The 17,387-nt window shown below is 36.8% G+C and overlaps 2 protein-coding genes across 2 annotated transcripts in view; one reads left to right on the top strand and one right to left on the bottom strand.

The window, feature by feature from the left end:
- LOC143144910 (alkaline phosphatase) overlaps positions 1 to 17,387 on the bottom strand; it is a 422,761-nt gene that overhangs the window by 159,729 nt on the left and 245,645 nt on the right. The window lies entirely within an intron of this gene.
- Positions 1 to 17,387, top strand: part of LOC143144531 (caspase-1-like) — a 79,497-nt gene that overhangs the window by 31,021 nt on the left and 31,089 nt on the right. Inside the window, exon 3 of the mRNA XM_076307035.1 lies at positions 13,594 to 13,769. Within this exon, the coding sequence (XP_076163150.1) occupies positions 13,594 to 13,769 (176 nt within the window). The remainder of the gene's footprint in view (positions 1 to 13,593; positions 13,770 to 17,387) is intronic.

Raw genomic sequence — 17,387 nt, 5'->3', positions numbered from 1 at the left:
TCTAGAATCCCAGAAGTTTCATTTCTTTTGGAGTTGTTTCAACAAAATCAATTTTTCTCGGATGTTTACGTATTGGATTGTTCGGAAAGTTATTTCCTTTTCCAAAATGGAGAATATATAATTTAATAAAATGTGTATACACTCTAAAAAAATTGTATTTCATTTTTACCAAAAAGAAAACGAAATGACTTTCCGAACAACCCAATATTTACGTTCAACGAGAAGTTTTTGTAATTTGGGAAAATTATAGAGCTTCGACTTGAGATTTCAAGGGTGAAAGTGTGTTTGTACACGTTTGTGCGGATATTTTTTCAAATATCTGTATCTGTCCTGTAAATGATTGTTTTAATAATCGCTCGGCACGCTATGGTACGCGTGTCGCTCGAGTTCCCTAATTTTAGTACCTGTAATATTCTTGATTTGCCCTCGCTGGTTTGGAATCGGGACTGGGACACGCGTTGTGGGGAGTGGCGGAAACGAGGTGAAAACGTTTGAAACAATTACTCGCAGGTCGCGTAACGATACATGACACGATTTAATAATTCAGTTCACGGCCGACTGCTTGTTTCATGGCACGGTACGCGTTAAGGGTTGTTCGCGTTGGCGTCATGCCAGAGAATCGCGATAACAGGTAGTTTACCAAAGATCGAATACGTTTGATATCGGATATGATGATTTTGTTATTAATCGCGGATGTATCCTATACGAAATTTGTAAATTTTTTTCGAAACCGAGCGACGTACCGCGTTAAGTATTAGATTTCGGGTCAACGTGAATCGTAATATTCCTAATTTGACGCTCTCCCCAATTTTGACACGAGAAATGAAACATTCTCGTCGAAAGATCAACGATAGAAAATGGTGCTGCAATGTAATCCCGGAGATTGTGTAATTTTTCTTTCGCTTTTCTTTTCAATTGAAAGCTTAACGTCACATCGAAAACAAGGTCATTAGTGACGGTGCAAGTTACGGTACGAAATAATTTTTCGTACAATGTGTAATTTATTAGTTACCCGAATCAAGCACACTAGATGTTCCATTTTGTTTCATCGCACTGTAATATAGTAATCGTATTTACCACAATCTGCGCGTGTTTACGTAATCGAAATTGAATCAAAGTAAAATTTTCTCCAATAATGCTAATAATAAGCGTTAATAATTTAATCGCTGACGGTGGTATTTCGAAATTACCGGTTTAATAATCGAGGAAAACATCGAAGAAACAATCCGTCGACGACGGAATGGTAATGTCGGTATACAAACGCATATGTACGAAGAAAATTCGATTATACAACATTGGTATAATTGATCGAATTTTCATCGTAATCGATATCCGATCGTGCAACAACTCTGCTGTGAAAATACACTCGAAAAGATCGTGGAATACAGAACACATGTTCTTGAAACGTTTTCTTTTATCTATTTTAATATACAGATTCGCCCCATGAAGTATCGACACGCATTTATAAAGCACCCTGTATACTTGGACGAGAGTTTGATCGAAAGGAAGTAGTATTAGTAATTTCGGTTTAATTCTCGGGCTGCGATTTGGAGAATTGGAACACGTTCGAGCGTCCGTTTACTTTGAGAGCAGTATCGAACTGTAGAAACATGGGGAAAGGGGAGCATTACAGTTTCCCTACTTTTCCGTGGATTTAGCGAAATACTGTCCTCCACCATTTTCGACGCTCGAGGCATAATTTTCACGGTCCACGTTCTGGGAAACTTCGCGTCGTGGATACGGGTAGAAAAACTAGAGGAAAGCGAGTTTTCCCGGTGTTTCCGTGAACGTAGTTCTTTGGAACTGCAAAGTGGCTATACTCGAAGGAAACATTGCTTCGAATACAAGCGACGAATGCTTCGAGTTCCGGATAAATCACATCCGGAACTCTAATCGGTATTTTTATCTCAGAACGGGGTTACAAAGTGAATAACGAGAAATATTACAAATAACGCAGCCGTAAAGATCGTCGATTACATTGTAAAATAATACGAGATGGACTATAGTGTTAAAGAAAGTTGGTAGCTATAAAAGCATTGTCTGCCAAGACAAAAATGCTATAAAATTATACAGAATGGTCCATATAGCGTTTGAACATGGTTTCCTTCGAAAAAGGTATAAACAAATACATTTTTTTTCTCTACATTTTACGTTTTACACGGAAAAACGAAAACGGGATTCAATTTTTGTAGAAGGTACGACTGTAGCTATTTTTTAAATAAAACTTTATACTTTTAACAAAATTTTGCTCCTGTAAATAACAATTAAAAACTATCGAACAGTAGAGGATTTCAATGATTGAAAAGTACATTTAGATTTGGCAACTGCGTGCAAATGCATACATGAATATTTGTAACGAAGAACGATTTTGTAATTAATAGAAACGTAAATGGTAACGGTGGTTGTTAAAGATCTTTCAAGGTTCGAGCAGCTTTTAAATAAACGATAAAAAGAAAAAAAAGAAGAACGTGTAATCAAAGCTCATTTAACTTTACGAGTGAAACTCTAATTGTTTCCACGATAAAACGTACAGGACATGTAATATCCTATGATAGAAAAGTAACACAATCTTTGGTAAAAAGTATTCGATCAGAAATCGTTTACACATTAGATGTGAAAAAAAATATACATTACTTTTACTGCTAGTGACCGAAGTATGGATAACTTTCTATGAAAACAATATTGACGATAAATATTGCCGTTTGTTCGTTGCGTACTGAAGATGAATAAAATACATTTCACTGATCCAAAATGCGAACGAACTTTCCACGTTGAAAGTTTCCGTACCGCGTAAGCGAACGAAAATATTTATCATTCCGTTGAAATTGAAGTTTACCCTTCCACTTTATTTTTCTCGCGCACATACATACGTACAATAGTGCTTTCCACCACTAATTCGATGATATTTACACTGTCGATCCAAGCTAGTTAGCCTAGCGCTTCGAACGCACGGTGAATATTATTTCAAACGTGTATAAAGTGCATAATGCATTCTATGTATCTTACGGTATTTATTAATGTTTCGAGCGTACCGTAACGTCGAACTTTCGCTGCGGACGAGCGGTTATAGCGTTTCGAAAACGATCCTCCGTTTCTGAACGTGTTCCGACAATCCCTTTCCTCGATCTATGTTTCGACTGCAAATATAGATACCACTTGGTGGCGTAAAAGTTGCGATTACTTTCTCAACAGCTTCGTTAACGATTCGCGGAACGACATTAATTTCTGTCCTCAATTTGGTTTCGGTACACTTTGCTCGTTGTTATAACGGGGCAGCTTATGGCAGCTAACATCTTACGGGAGCTCCCAAACGTGCTCGACTAATCGCGTCGTTCGTTCGTATTCGTGCATTCGGTTAATTGCTCGCTTCCGCGCAGTCGGCCCGATCGGAAACGTTCTCGTGCGCGCGGTATTCGATGCACAATGCGAGTGCACACCTTGTGTGCACCGGGCGCAACGCTCGCCGCGTTTTGTTTGCTTCGTTCGTTCACGAAAGATATCGAACAATTTAATCGTCCCCGGTCTTCGACCCGACGCGTCATCTTGCATTGGTTTTCGAGGAATAAGGCCATCTTTCCACCTTTGACGAATCGGTACGGAACAATCGGCGCGCGTAGACCCGGTTTCCGAACGACTGGAAACAAAGCGCATCGAGTGCATCCAGTCGACGATGCACATATTTCGCGCGTTGGATTTCCGTTATCTCGATTTGAAAAGCACGGCGAGCACTTTCAGTATGGAAATTGTCATTTTCGAGCACTCGAACGTCAATACCGATACGACGGTATCCCCTTTGAGCGTCGACAAGGATTTACATTATTTATTTCTCGATTTATTAATAAGATACGAGATCGTTTACGGTGTCGAATTCGCGTTCCCCCGTCGAATCGAGAATCGTTCGATCGTTTATCGATTCCACCGTCGAGAATTCAACGATAGAGAACTCTGGACTGCAGTTTTTTAGACGTTCTTTGAGATTTTTCAAAACGAAACGTTTAAAACAAACATTTTCCTAACGAGTTTGTACACATATTTTTCGTCCATATGTTAAGAGTATATGTAATTTCTTTTCGCGTGAAAGTAAGCAAAATAACAAGAGTTACAGTTACAGTTTTTACCCTTCTGTAAAAAGTAATTTCATGGTTGCCACGATTACAAACATTTTGCTTATGTAAAATAAAGAATTCAAGAACCATTTTACACGGTATGAACGTGGCTATCGTCGATATTAAAATTGTAAGAAAATATTGAACGTAACAATTTTTCACTACTTCAAACATGGACCATCGAGTTTTTCTGTTTCTTTTTTTCATATTTAGCGCAATTTATCGCGATAATTTCGAATCAGGATCTCTCGTTCCCGAGCAACCACGTCAATAACATGGCCAAGAAACACCGTTGAAACGGCGAACCCCATGAAACGGGCTATTAATGATTCTCGTACCAGGAATATAATTACAGGAAATCCACGGAAATGATGTAATCCCATCACGTACGGACGCTTATCAGCGCGGCGTGAAATTACGGAAACGATTCACGCAGAAAAACGTGACCGGAACACCGCTGATAATTATTTTCGCTTCTTCCGTATACCGTCTCATGGTCGTTCTTCATAAAATTACGTTCCTTTCCCGACTCGCGATAAAGACAATAAGAGTCGTTCAACGAAATCAGTGATCGTAATGCCTGTACGATGTTTAGATTTCACTTTAGCGAACAATTTCATAACCAATACCGTTTCGAGAATTTTGAATTTCGCGAAACTAGTTTCTCTTCGATTTCAAAAATATTCGTAGATATTACGAAGCAATATTATACGTAACGTTAGGAATTGATTATGCTAGATAGATGGTACTCGAACTTTCGATAATCGTTTCTGAAATTTGAATCGAGCACGTAGGGTGGTACTTGCCCGATCCTTTCTCGCTGCTCGATTTATTTCAGAATTTATTTCTCAATAACCATGGCCACGAATACATGTAAAAATTAGATAAATAATTTAAAAATCTTACAGAATTGTCCACAAACGCCAACAAATTTATATACACGGTGTTTTCCTTAACCCGAGCATTTAAAATAATATTACTCCTGCTCGAGTATAAGCGAGAGCAGCGATTCAAATGTTAATTGACTGGTTTTCTAACAAACGTCGGACAAGTCGTAACAAATTGTTCGACTTCGTTAAAGAAATTTTAAAAGACATCTGGATAAAAAAATTAACGAATACGATTAAAGATTGTACAGAACTTTTTTAAATCGACACAATGATAATCAAAAGTATTTTTTTGATTTTGACATTCCAATTTTCGATTCCAACGATTCGCTTTATTTTCTCCACGTTCCTATCATTTTGTAGACTTCCTCGAAAAAGATTTTAGAGCTAGAGGAATGACCTAATGGTAGAAAAAATGAAGTAAATTTTCAAAATTGTACTCTTGAAACCAAAAGAATCTCTTAATTGCAGATAAAACTAGGATTTCCATAAATTATTGCTACGATTCCCAGAATGATCGTTTTCATCGAAACGCTATACGTTCCTCGATCGTAAATACGGCAAGACCTCGATAATTGTAAAATAGATGGACTAAAAAATCCTACGAAGGTAGAGCTTCGCGCAATTATCGAGACAACCGATAAGAAGTCGCTCCACTTGCACAGTACATCCCTATCTGTTACCTATAGCCCATACTTGATCTCTCAGTAATTGTCGTTCTCTTACTACCGGATCTCTTGTCTCAAACGGTGGACGCGACACTTGTTGCTGAACGATCATCCCTTCCACTTGTCAACATAATGCGACAAACGAGGTTCGCATGCAAATATCGAGGTTCCATTGTTCTACTGTGTCAAAGTTCACCATGATCGACCAAACAAGCTCGTTAATAATCATTGCTGGTACATTCGCAGAATTCGATCATTCGTAAGAATTGATTCTTATTTGCGCGAACATTTCTGTGATTTGTATGCCGAACGAGAGTTCTAACATTAAGATGAAAAAAGAGCTAATTAAAAATCTTTAAATCGTTCACGTTCGTAATGGTACGTGACCGTTATCGATCCCTGTTGTAAATTTAGGGCCAAGTATATAAAAGACGAGATAAAGAGGAATTAAAGTATAGCCCGGAGAAAATAAAAAAAAATGAATAAATTTTTAACCATCAATGATATTTTAAGAAGATTTTCTTGTTATTGGGAAAGCAAAAGAGCACTACTTTGGGATGATATATGGTTTTCATAGATTATCATTATTTTACGTAAGTTGTATCGATCATTTCCGATTTATTCGTTTAGATAAAAAATGCATATTAATCGTTATAGCGAAATGTACACTTTTGAAATTTTAACGAGAGGGATGGTTACGATATACGGCTACAAATGGGTAAAATTTGAAGCAAATCCATTCGAAGGAATGGGTAGCACGGGGAATTGGTCAATTTTTGACAACCCCATTAATGTATCTCGTCATTTGATAATATTTCGTTCTTTAAACGTTTATTGCGATTTTTTTATTAATTCTAGAGGTCCTTTTTGGACGAAGTGTTGGAAAAATGTAAATTAAATCTGAACGAAAGAATACGGGTACGTTATGAGAAAATATACATGCTACGATATAGTGGATTAATTTAAATTTATTAAACAAATGTTCTAATTGTTATAGTATAATGCATTACTTGATATGAATTTGCATTTAACATGGATACGAAACATTTTCGATTTATACTCGTTGGCGTCCAGATCGTATCGATTGGTTTTGCACGTATCCAAAACTGTATTATATAGATCTGGCTCGGTTTAAAAATAATTTTATAGTGAAAATTTACTTTCAATTTTAAAATTTTCATCGACTAACCGGTACATTCTTTCGAAGTTTATTACAATTTACCGTCTCTATCCGAGTTAGCCTTTCAGCTGTGCTCAAGTCGAGGTATTCTACCGTACCTTGTGGTAGATTTCTTTCATAAAAGAACTAATGGACGATTATTTTTCTCCGCGGACAACTCGATTACGATAGCGAAGAAAATTACAACTCTTTAGACTTGACTTGCTGCTAGCTCGTCGCTTAACTTGGCACGTATATGAAAAATATTACACCAGCACTACTTGGTACGAAAGGAAATTTTATTGCATAAAAGCACATATTTTACCATTTTCAACGTGCTAACATTTCCTTGCCAAATATTTAAGCTTTCGTTATTTACTTATATCTTCGTTGTGCGATAAAAACGGCAATATCGCGTAAAAGGTGACGCTAACAAGGACGAAACCTCTATTCCCTTCGATTTTAATGTACCTTTGTAAAATAAGAGCAAACGAGTTCCTTGAGAAGTGTGCAAAATATAACGTAGGGGGTAGAGTGTTCGATAATTTAAAATACAAATAATTAAAGTTACATTTCCTCGATATATCCTACAAGTATGAACGAAAAATTCTTAAGCATCGTTGGTGTAACGAGATGACTAAGTACGTGTTTAATTTTACGAGTATCGCAACTCGTTTGCTGTATTTTCGTAAATCGTATCTTTCTTTTTTTTCTTTCCTTAGAAGAGTTAAGCGCGAAGACAGCTCTCTTCTTCTTTCAATAACAGACGGCGATCAAAGTGTCCGTTATCCCTGTTACGTGTTTCAAAATGTCGACATATATTGCTAACCCGCATTGTCATTACGTGTGGAGGGCAATTGGCGTTTGAACTGGCCCCAGTCCGCAATTCTCGGGTCACCGAATGACGCGAGGAGGGTTTCGTTTGTCGAGGCAAAGGGGCACGTTTCACCGGCTGCTTTTAACGCGGATATCCGTGAACGAGTGTGCACAAACGCATGTGTCGTAGCCGCGTCAGTCCTGCATCTGCAGCGGGACGACTGGATTTACATTTGCCGAAGGACCGTTAACCGACAGCGATAATAAACTTCTGAATTTGTACCACAGTCGACATATCGACCAACCGAAGGGACATCTTCTCGTAAGCGACGAGAGGTTAACAAGAACGCGTATCATTTTCAGCGAAACGTTCGCGTAGGTGAATAATTAAAGGAGAAGACGGTGACACGAAACTCCATTTTCTTTTCTGTCGACATTCGAAAAATTAATGCACCAAAGAACTTCAATTTGGCGTCATTTCAATCTTGATATATTTCTTTATTATATCCAAGAGCATCCAACAAAAAACGATTGCAGATAAAACCTTAATTGCAGATGAAGCTAGAATTTTCCTAAATTATTGCGACGATTCTCCGAATTATCGTCTTCATCGAAACGCTATACTCTTCTCGACCGTAAATACGATCAAACCTGGACAATTGCGGAAAAGATGGACTGAAAAATCCTACGAGGGTAGAGATTCGCGCAATTATCGTGATAACCGATAAGAGGTCGCCCCACTTGCACGGTACATCCCTCCCGCTTACCTGTAGCCCACACTTGACCTCTCGATACCTCGATCGTATCGGATTATTAGTCGCTGAAACAGATTTAACCTCGCTGTGAACTTATTGCCGGGTAACTCCGTATTTCGTAGATTTGCGCGTCTATTCGGAGAAAGAAGACAGAAATTCTTTGCCGGGTCTCCATTCGGTGATTACTTCGAACGAAACCGATTCGTTTGAATTAATGAACGTACTTTGTCGAAGCGAGTCCAACTTTTGTCACTGGCCGAACGAAAACACGGGAATGCAGACATTCAACGAGCCACTACCCGAACAGCTTTGGCGCTTTGTTCTTTTAACAGTGCCCAATCCAATGGAACGATCTAATACGAATGACAGGTGTTCAGTGAGAAGAAATTATTCACCGAAACTCTCTTTCCCGAATCAAAACGTTGCTCAATGTTTACGATAGAAATTACGCAGAGAAAGGAACACAGTATAGAAGGAAAATATTATACACTAGAGAAACATACTCTTGGAGGAAACAAGAAACCCTCTGGCAAACTTCACGTGTTTTGGGTATAACAAATTTACCGGGTAGGAAATGCTGCATCGTACGAAATATTCAAAATACAGAGCGTGGAAAAATTTCTGTCTTTTTATTAAAAACGCTCGTATTGGTTCTGTAATTGTTCAGTGTAAAAATTCAAATTATTTTGTTACATGTATTCGATCAATCGACGTTATAAAATGTGTAAGTTACTACATCAATGTTTTCTCGGTTCTACGAAGCAGCTAAATACGAATACGAGGGACAAAACCTTTTCGGTACTCTGTGTATAATACAATAATAGACGGTGCACTTTTAACTTTTTTCGGCAACACTGGCAGAAACAAACGAGCGTAATGTTAAATCTTTCCTCGTATTTGAAATATTAAATCAATTTAGCGCGTCGCAGACGCGATAAGTAGACCCAATATTATGGCTACGATCGTAAAATGTAATGTTAGCCGTCTTATTTATTTCCGCGATATCGTTATCGTTGTGTACTCTGTATTTTATATTCAATGTTGATTAAATACTGTTTCATTGTACGCATAAATATAGATCGAACAGATATATACCGTACAGACGTACACGGTATACACAAGGATCGTACCAAACGTGACTTTTGAGCCCAGGAGCATGCGATTCAAAAATTGGGAACTCTCGTAGCAAGAATCGGAGAGAATGCTCGAAGAGCGAGGAAAGGTACTCTGTAGCTAAATGGTGAAACTTTTTAGCAGAATTAAATGCAGGGTTCGTTACATCATTCAAATAGAAAAACCGTGGATAGTACGAAGAACGAAGCCTATATAAAAGACCAAAGGAATTGATTCGCCGAGTAGTAGGGAGTACTGCTCGAGAAATAAAACAAAATCCGATTAGTTCTGCTCGAAGACTTGGAGTAATTGCTTCAAGAAGGAGCTACTTGTATCCAACAGTGGCGCAGAATTGGAAAGGGCGATTCGTAGAACATCGAGGAAAAGCTATACGCGAGGGGAAAAAAAAAATGAACGATAAAATGAGGGCGATGAAGGGTCGCGCGAGGATGGATTAATGTAAATAATACGAAGGGAGAACGGAGATGTATTTATAAACGAGAAAGTTCACGGTACGCACAGTGGGGCAAAATGACAACGAGACCGGTTTTTAGTACAAACGTTCGACCAGGTTACAGACACGTGACAGCTTGCAAAGCAGGTGTACCGAAGTTAGAATAGAAGCAAAATTAAGTAGTCGTTCAAGGTCATCGAAGGCTCATACCCATCTGGATGCTCTACTTTTCTTTCGTGCAAACTAGCTTGCCAGAAAGGCAAGCTGAACCAGAGTTGAGCATTATTCGAATTAAATTTTATTCGAACAACATTTCGAATAAATTGTTCGAATAAAGTTTTAACTTCGAATAAAATTTACCAACGAAACGAAGTTACTAGAAAATAACGGATTATTTTATATTCGAATAAAAACTTATTCGATTGGACTAAAGAGTTGTTCGAATTAACGAAGAAAGTTTTAAAGTATGTTCGCGAATAAGGAATAATGTTTTTATTAGATGGAAAATGATTCGTTAGTTACGTATAAATCTGTATCGTCATTCCTTATTCGCGAATCAATTTTACGAATTTATTGAATTTATACGATGAATCTATTCGTTGTTCTAAATTAAATTAACCAAATTCTGAAGCTAAGTGCGGTGTAAAAGCAGAAGTAGTTTCGGATGTGATTCGCGCTTGGAAAAAATTTCCTATTGAATTTGATCCAACTGTAACAATCGTTCCAGAACCATCGACTCGAACGGAAGCAACGTTGTATTAAATTTTGTTTAAAAGAGAGAATAAATATTTACCGTGCTCGATTGTTCTATGTATTTTAACAAGTAAAAGCAAACTCAAAAGATCGACGTTTTATACTCTGTACATAGCGTTCGGAAGCATGCAACACGGAAACTGAATACGGTTAAGACGAAAGGAACGTTTTAAAGTCTCTCAAAAATTTATATCAACCTTTCGAGCAATTTACATCGTCTACGAGGGAATATTCCGAAAGAAATACCGGAATAACATGTTAACAATGAAAATAACTTGAACGAAATTTTCCAAACGCTTTCGCTTCTCGTGCGCAAAGTCAAAGGACCGACTGAAAGGAAGCATAAGTTCGTTTTCTGGCGGATCGATGAAAATGTTGAAATTGTTCGAAAAAGGGACTTTCGAGTTCAACGGCATTTGTCGTGGAAACGCGACACTAAAATCGGAAGGGCGAGAGGTTAAACAAATAATACGCGGCGTAGTTGACCTCTTGATTTGCTTGCGTATGACCCATCATGGTAAACAGCTCGGTCACCATTACTGCGGACCACATTGAATTAATTAATCCTTTCATTAAATTTAGTGCGGAAGCCAATGCGGCTTTCGAATCTATAATGTGGTACACACGTCCTGTTTAATCCTTGCCTTCCTACGGATCCTAAGTTTAACGCTGCGACTCGTTGAAACGAAATTGATTGTTTGCTGTACAACTGTCGCTGCAAGAAAAAAAAGACGAAATAAAAGAAATCGATTCGCGCCAATTCCTCGCTTTGACAAAACATATATCGTGTTCTACGAGTTGACCAAGATATTTTTGACAGCACAACTGTCAGAAAGAAAAATACAACCTAAGAATCCTATAATCTTGTGAGATTTATTCATTCATCGAGCACGTTCCTGAATATTCACATTTTCCTCGTTGCATGTCAAAATTGAATCTTTTACTTTTACGTTCGAATATTTGCCACGATGCATTGTTCAGTATGAAAGTATATCGAAAAAACTTACTTAAAACTATATCGAATTAAGTTATAGAAATATTTTGAAAAGCTAAACTTGTTCAAACTCGCACAATGACGTCGGTGCTCCAGTTAGGCAATGATCCGTATTTTCTTAAACCCATTTAATTATGCTTTACTGTTTCATGGAATTACTTCTTTTGTATTCTTGTTCAAACGTGTGAAATATTTGAAAACGAGACTAGTGCTATAATTATGCACTGTACAAATTGAATTCAATCTCTGACAATCGATGGGACAAATTCGAGCAGTTATGAGATTTGGGGACGAAGATTCGGTGATTTGAAACGAGACGATTTTAAAACATGGATGAACTCTATAGATACTGTGCCAACAATTTCGAAAAGAGCATTTGGGTCGTTCGAATTCTGAATGGATTTAGGTGCTAAAGATACTTGCAAGGTACATTTCAATTTAGCTAATGGCGAATCGAGCTTGAAATATAATAATTTGCACACGATTGAGTAGAGGGTGATCAAATTGGGAGCTTTTCGATTTCAACAATTGAGCAAGATGTCCGTACAAATTAAAATCGAGCTTGAAATATAATGGTTTGCACACGATTGGGTAGCAGGATGATAATCAGATAAAGAGCTTTTGAATCCCAAAAATCAAACAGGATGTTCGTAAAATAACCCTGATTATTAATTTCCAACTATTGTACTGTTTCTCGAAATACTTTGAGATTGAACTGTAACTAATTTATTTGTAACAAATAAATAAATATTATATTTCGACCTTTCTATCTTATTGTATCGCACTTGTGCATGTACTTTATTATCTTTAATTAGAGCAATTGGTATACACGAACGTGTAATTTGAGACTCAAAGACGGAAGGAAATTCTGATATAGTTCGATACCTAGTATGGAAAGTATCTATACATTTTATGAAATCCAAGTGAACTCCAAGTCTGCCCTTGTAAATGAAAAAAAAAAACGGTAACGATGACATTTCTTGTCCTAGAATACCAATACGAAACAAAACGAATTTAAAAGACACGAGAATATTTTTTTCACGAAAAAAGTTTCAACCTCTATAAGAATGTTATTCTGCAAAGCCAGGTACATAAATGTACGAATTGTGCTGCCATTGAAATTTTAATATAGTTTGTTACGTGGTTAAACCCAATTGAAACAGGTACGATTTATGTTAAATTATCTTTAAACTTATTACATTTTACACTACACCAACACGATGATAAGTACCGATATTTTTAATTCACATTCTTACAAGAACGAGCACAAAAGCTGACGGATTCCAAAAGTAGAGTCAAAGAGTATCACATTGCACAAGAGTAGAAGGAAAAATCCATGAATCGTAATTTATCGATAAACTTCAATCTTTGCGTTTTAAATTAAAAACATTGCCACAGAACATGATCGAAATTCTGTGCACGATCAATTTCCTAGCTCGCGAAAATATTAATATTGTACGAAATCCAAGTATTTTTCTCTCTATGCGACAAACTCTGCCAGTTCGCTTCGAAACGCAGGTAGATAGTGATTTTCGTCTCGTTACCTCGGTAAGAATCGTTGTCTAAATACTGTTGCTCGAATTCGATGTAAAAACAGTTACTCGTGAGCGAAAATTACCACGCATGGAAAGTTAAGTTCTTGTTCGTCTTCGCGATATCGAACGGGATAGTTAATAGCAGTAATTCAATATGCCTGGATTCAATAAACGCAAAACTGTCTAAACAGAGAGTACGCTTTGGCGAAGAGTATGTAATTTTCGAGGGTAGAAGTGGAAACCTCGCTGGGAACTTAGCTTACCCAATATTGTTCCTTCTATTACCTACTACGGCAAACAGTCAATGTCCGTTATCGCGGTCCTCGCCGAATTAATTAATCCTTTCATTACAGTCGCTAAGGAGGACCACACGGATTCCGACTGTCTGGTTGTGGTGGTTATGACGCATGGGGAATCAGGTATACTGTACACGCACGACAGCAAGTACACGGTCGAAACGTTGTGGAACCCGTTCGCCGGTACCAAGTGTCCCACCTTGATCGGCAAGCCAAAATTGTTTTTCATTCAGGTAAGCTACTTTACACTTCGAAAATGACGCTAATCTTAACGTTGATCTTGATCTTAATCTCAAAGCTGTGCGTCGAGAGAATTTCGAACGTATTTGTACATATAACGGTAGTACGTACGATAGGTAAATACGAGTAATATTAAAATCCGTCTTGCGTAAAAAAAACGTTTAAAAGTTTCTTACAAAATAAAATCGTTACGGTAAGTATGTCCGAGTAAATTAAAGTCCGTGTTGTACGGAAAAACGTTTAGAAGTTTAAATAAAATTGTTACGATAAGTATGTCCGAGTAAATTAAAATCTGTATTATATGAAAAAACGTTTAAAAGTTCATTACAAACTAAAATCGTTACGATAAGTAAGTCCGAGTAAATTAGAGTTTGTATTGCGTGAAAATATGTTCGAAAGTTTATAACAATAGAATCGTTTCGAAGTACAAATCCATTACTTTCGTTACGAAATGGAAAATTTTACTTGAAAATTCTGTCAGGTTCTGTTCTTCCTTGTACCCAAGTATTCTCTTGTGCGTATAGTAACTTCTCGATAAGAGCACATTCGGGTCTGCGCGCGCAACTATTTAAAGGGGAATGTGAGCTCGTATCAATCGTGCGACTTTAAAACTTTTATATTTTTCGTTGCATCTGCATTGAAAATATTGTCGTTCGATCGGTGAAATATTTTCGATAAAAAGAAGACCAAACACGACCATATTTGGATTATCTTTCTTGTACGTTATTCGAATCATTTGAAAGAATTTTTTGGAATCGCATATAATTAAAAATAGTCCGAGTAAGGTCGTGTTTCGACTTATTTTTAACTTGTTCTGTTTTTTAGAAAGATAGAACACGAAATAAAAAAGTTTTCAGTTCGTATCAGTGGCTGTCTAAACAGTGATGAGGGTGATTCGAGGTCATTTATAGAGGGAAAATGCGGGCATTTATCGAGGGGTTGCTGTAAATCGTTCAAGTGGGTGGTGACACGATTGATAAATCGGTGCCAGAGTTCTTCCTATGGGGTAGTTTTTCCAAAACGTCAACTCCAAGCCATCTAGTCGGTCCTGCGATTTAAACCAGGGTCGAACGTTTGACGAGAAGATTATCGACGAGTGTTGCATCGTGAGTTTACGATACATCGATCGCTATTCAATACGAGGCAATAAGACGCTACAAGTGCACATGGTCACCAGCAGTGAAGAAATTTCACGACAGTAAACCAATTCCTCTATAAACTCAGCTTTGAACGGCCTTAACGCTTAGAAAGACCAACAAAGAGAGCGTGTGACGAGAGCTTTGTAAACGTGACCGGGTTCAAAAGGTAAAGGCCATTGAATATAAGGAAATCGTCGTGCACGAGTCTTCTATCTGTCTGACCATTTTTATAAAATACGGTTTCAAATATTAAAATTTCAACTTTGTCGGATCCGCGTTAATTAACGCGTAAAGGAAAGTGTGTAACGTATCGAATACAAAATTCGTAGAGAATAACAGTTCGGAGTCGATAGGTTTGTTTGTAAAATGAAAATCTTCGTGGATTTCAACAAGACCCTAAAACACGTTATCTCGCAGAATTGAGTTCCATGTAGAATTTTTCTAGGTTAAATGTCTATAGTTCAGTTAGTCTTAAAAGGATGTATTTAATTTATGAAAATATATGTGCGCGTGACGTGCGAGCGTGTTTTTGCTGGGAATGGGTGAGTGCATACATTTGGAGAAGAAATTCAAACTGAACCGTGTGAGTGACAAGTTGATAAAATAGACCTGCGAGATGCATCGTCTGCATTGTGAAGCGAAGCAAACTCGTTTTATTCCTTTGTATCCGATACATTGTTCAGATACACAAAGTGTCCTAGAAATAAATTCTTCGCGTTTACTAACTGATGTAATATAGTATTATATTAACGTTTATTTCGTTAAAAGAAATGCAACGAAACGAAGAGGAACGACATTAACCATTATCTAGTATTTTTTTTCTCGTTCGACGGCGTACAAAAAATATTTCGTTGAAACTGTATAAGAACCATTATTCGATATTTAATAACCGTAGCCGAAAAAGTCTATACGCTTGTTTGTATGCTGATACGGTGCCATAATAATCTTTTATATTTGATATTTTTATTTGAAAATATAGTAACCCAGTTATTTCAGCGATGGGGCATAATGTCTCTAAATTATAACTTCAATTTCAATAATATAGAAGGTATACAGTCCATTAGTATCACCTATCTAAATCGAATACATGTGAAAATTAAAACGGAAATCTGTGTTTCTACTTCCAATGAAAATGTATCGATAAATGGAACGTACTCACTCGTAAAGTGTGTTCGAATTCTTCTATTATATTTAAAGGTTATTTAAGTGATCAATAATGCATGTACATCGCCGCATTGTATATCGCTGTAAAATTCGATTACCGATAACTTTCAGTTTATAAATCATATTTTCAGTTTTTTAAACAAAATACATGCCGTTAAAAGTTCTATATACCTCGTCAACGATACAGGCTCAAAACGACGAAAAAGTAAATTTGTTGGTAACTACGAGTTTGTTTTTCCATTATAGGAAGTAATTGTTCAGCTAGGTCCTTGCAAATGAATTTGTTTTGCTGTACGAAAATAATATATTTCACGCATACGATAGATACAAAATTATCATTTTTAACTACGACTGTTTGACACAGAGTAGGCGAATAATAGCAATAATCTTGACAGTGAGATTTAGACGCAACACATTTTCAGGTTATAACCTCAAAATGATCGGATATCTAAAAATTTAGAATAAAACAACGAAATCTTCGAGAAGTATAAAATTAGCTATCTCCGAAACCAATTAATTTACATTCCACTATTTTCTTCTGCATACCCGATTCAAAAAAATTTTACAATTGAGTCATTTTACATCGAATCGATCGTTTTCTGTACTCGAGGTTCGATGAAATTCAAATATGTTGCAGCCTGTGTAAAATTTTCAGATGTATTTAAAAAGTACAGGTCATTATAATTTGCAATTTTGCTCATTCTCGCGGAGATAAGTTACACAAATTGAATTTTTATCTCTGAAACTACCAACCCAGTTAATTTCCTTTTTCTTTCGTTTTCGTTGAAAAAGATCGTTCCTTTTGAATAAATTTTCTTTTGGATCAAACAAACGCTTTTACGACGTGAACATTCTACATTAACTTTCATTTCGAAAATTCCGAAATGTTAAAAATCTAGAAATGATACGACCTAATACGTTGAAGCTTCCATTATAAAATATGTAATTTCTAGCGGGATTATTCATAATTAACACGTTAAAAATCGCGCTGCATCCCGTTTCAAATAATCGATCCCTGCGTTCAACTGCTACTGAAGATGACTTTGAAAATTCTAACACGAAAAATATTTACAACAAATTAACTATAACGACCTAAAAGTCTTGAACCGTATTATATCGAACGAAACCAATCGGGTGAAATTTCTCCGATTCGAAATTTGCAAAGTAAAAATTTCTTCGTAATATTCGTGTTGGAAAAAAACGACTGGTCGAACCAGAAGATAATTTATTTCGAAATTAATGGTCTCGGAGATAAAAATTCATTCCTGCGAAACGATGACTTACATATACTCTCCTCAATTTCACACG

The sequence above is a fragment of the Ptiloglossa arizonensis genome, chromosome 3 (genome assembly GCF_051014685.1).
Source record: "Ptiloglossa arizonensis isolate GNS036 chromosome 3, iyPtiAriz1_principal, whole genome shotgun sequence".
Taxonomy (NCBI): domain Eukaryota; kingdom Metazoa; phylum Arthropoda; class Insecta; order Hymenoptera; family Colletidae; genus Ptiloglossa; species Ptiloglossa arizonensis.
Note: the sequence above shows the minus strand (reverse complement) of the source record. Positions and strands in the feature narration are given on the sequence as shown.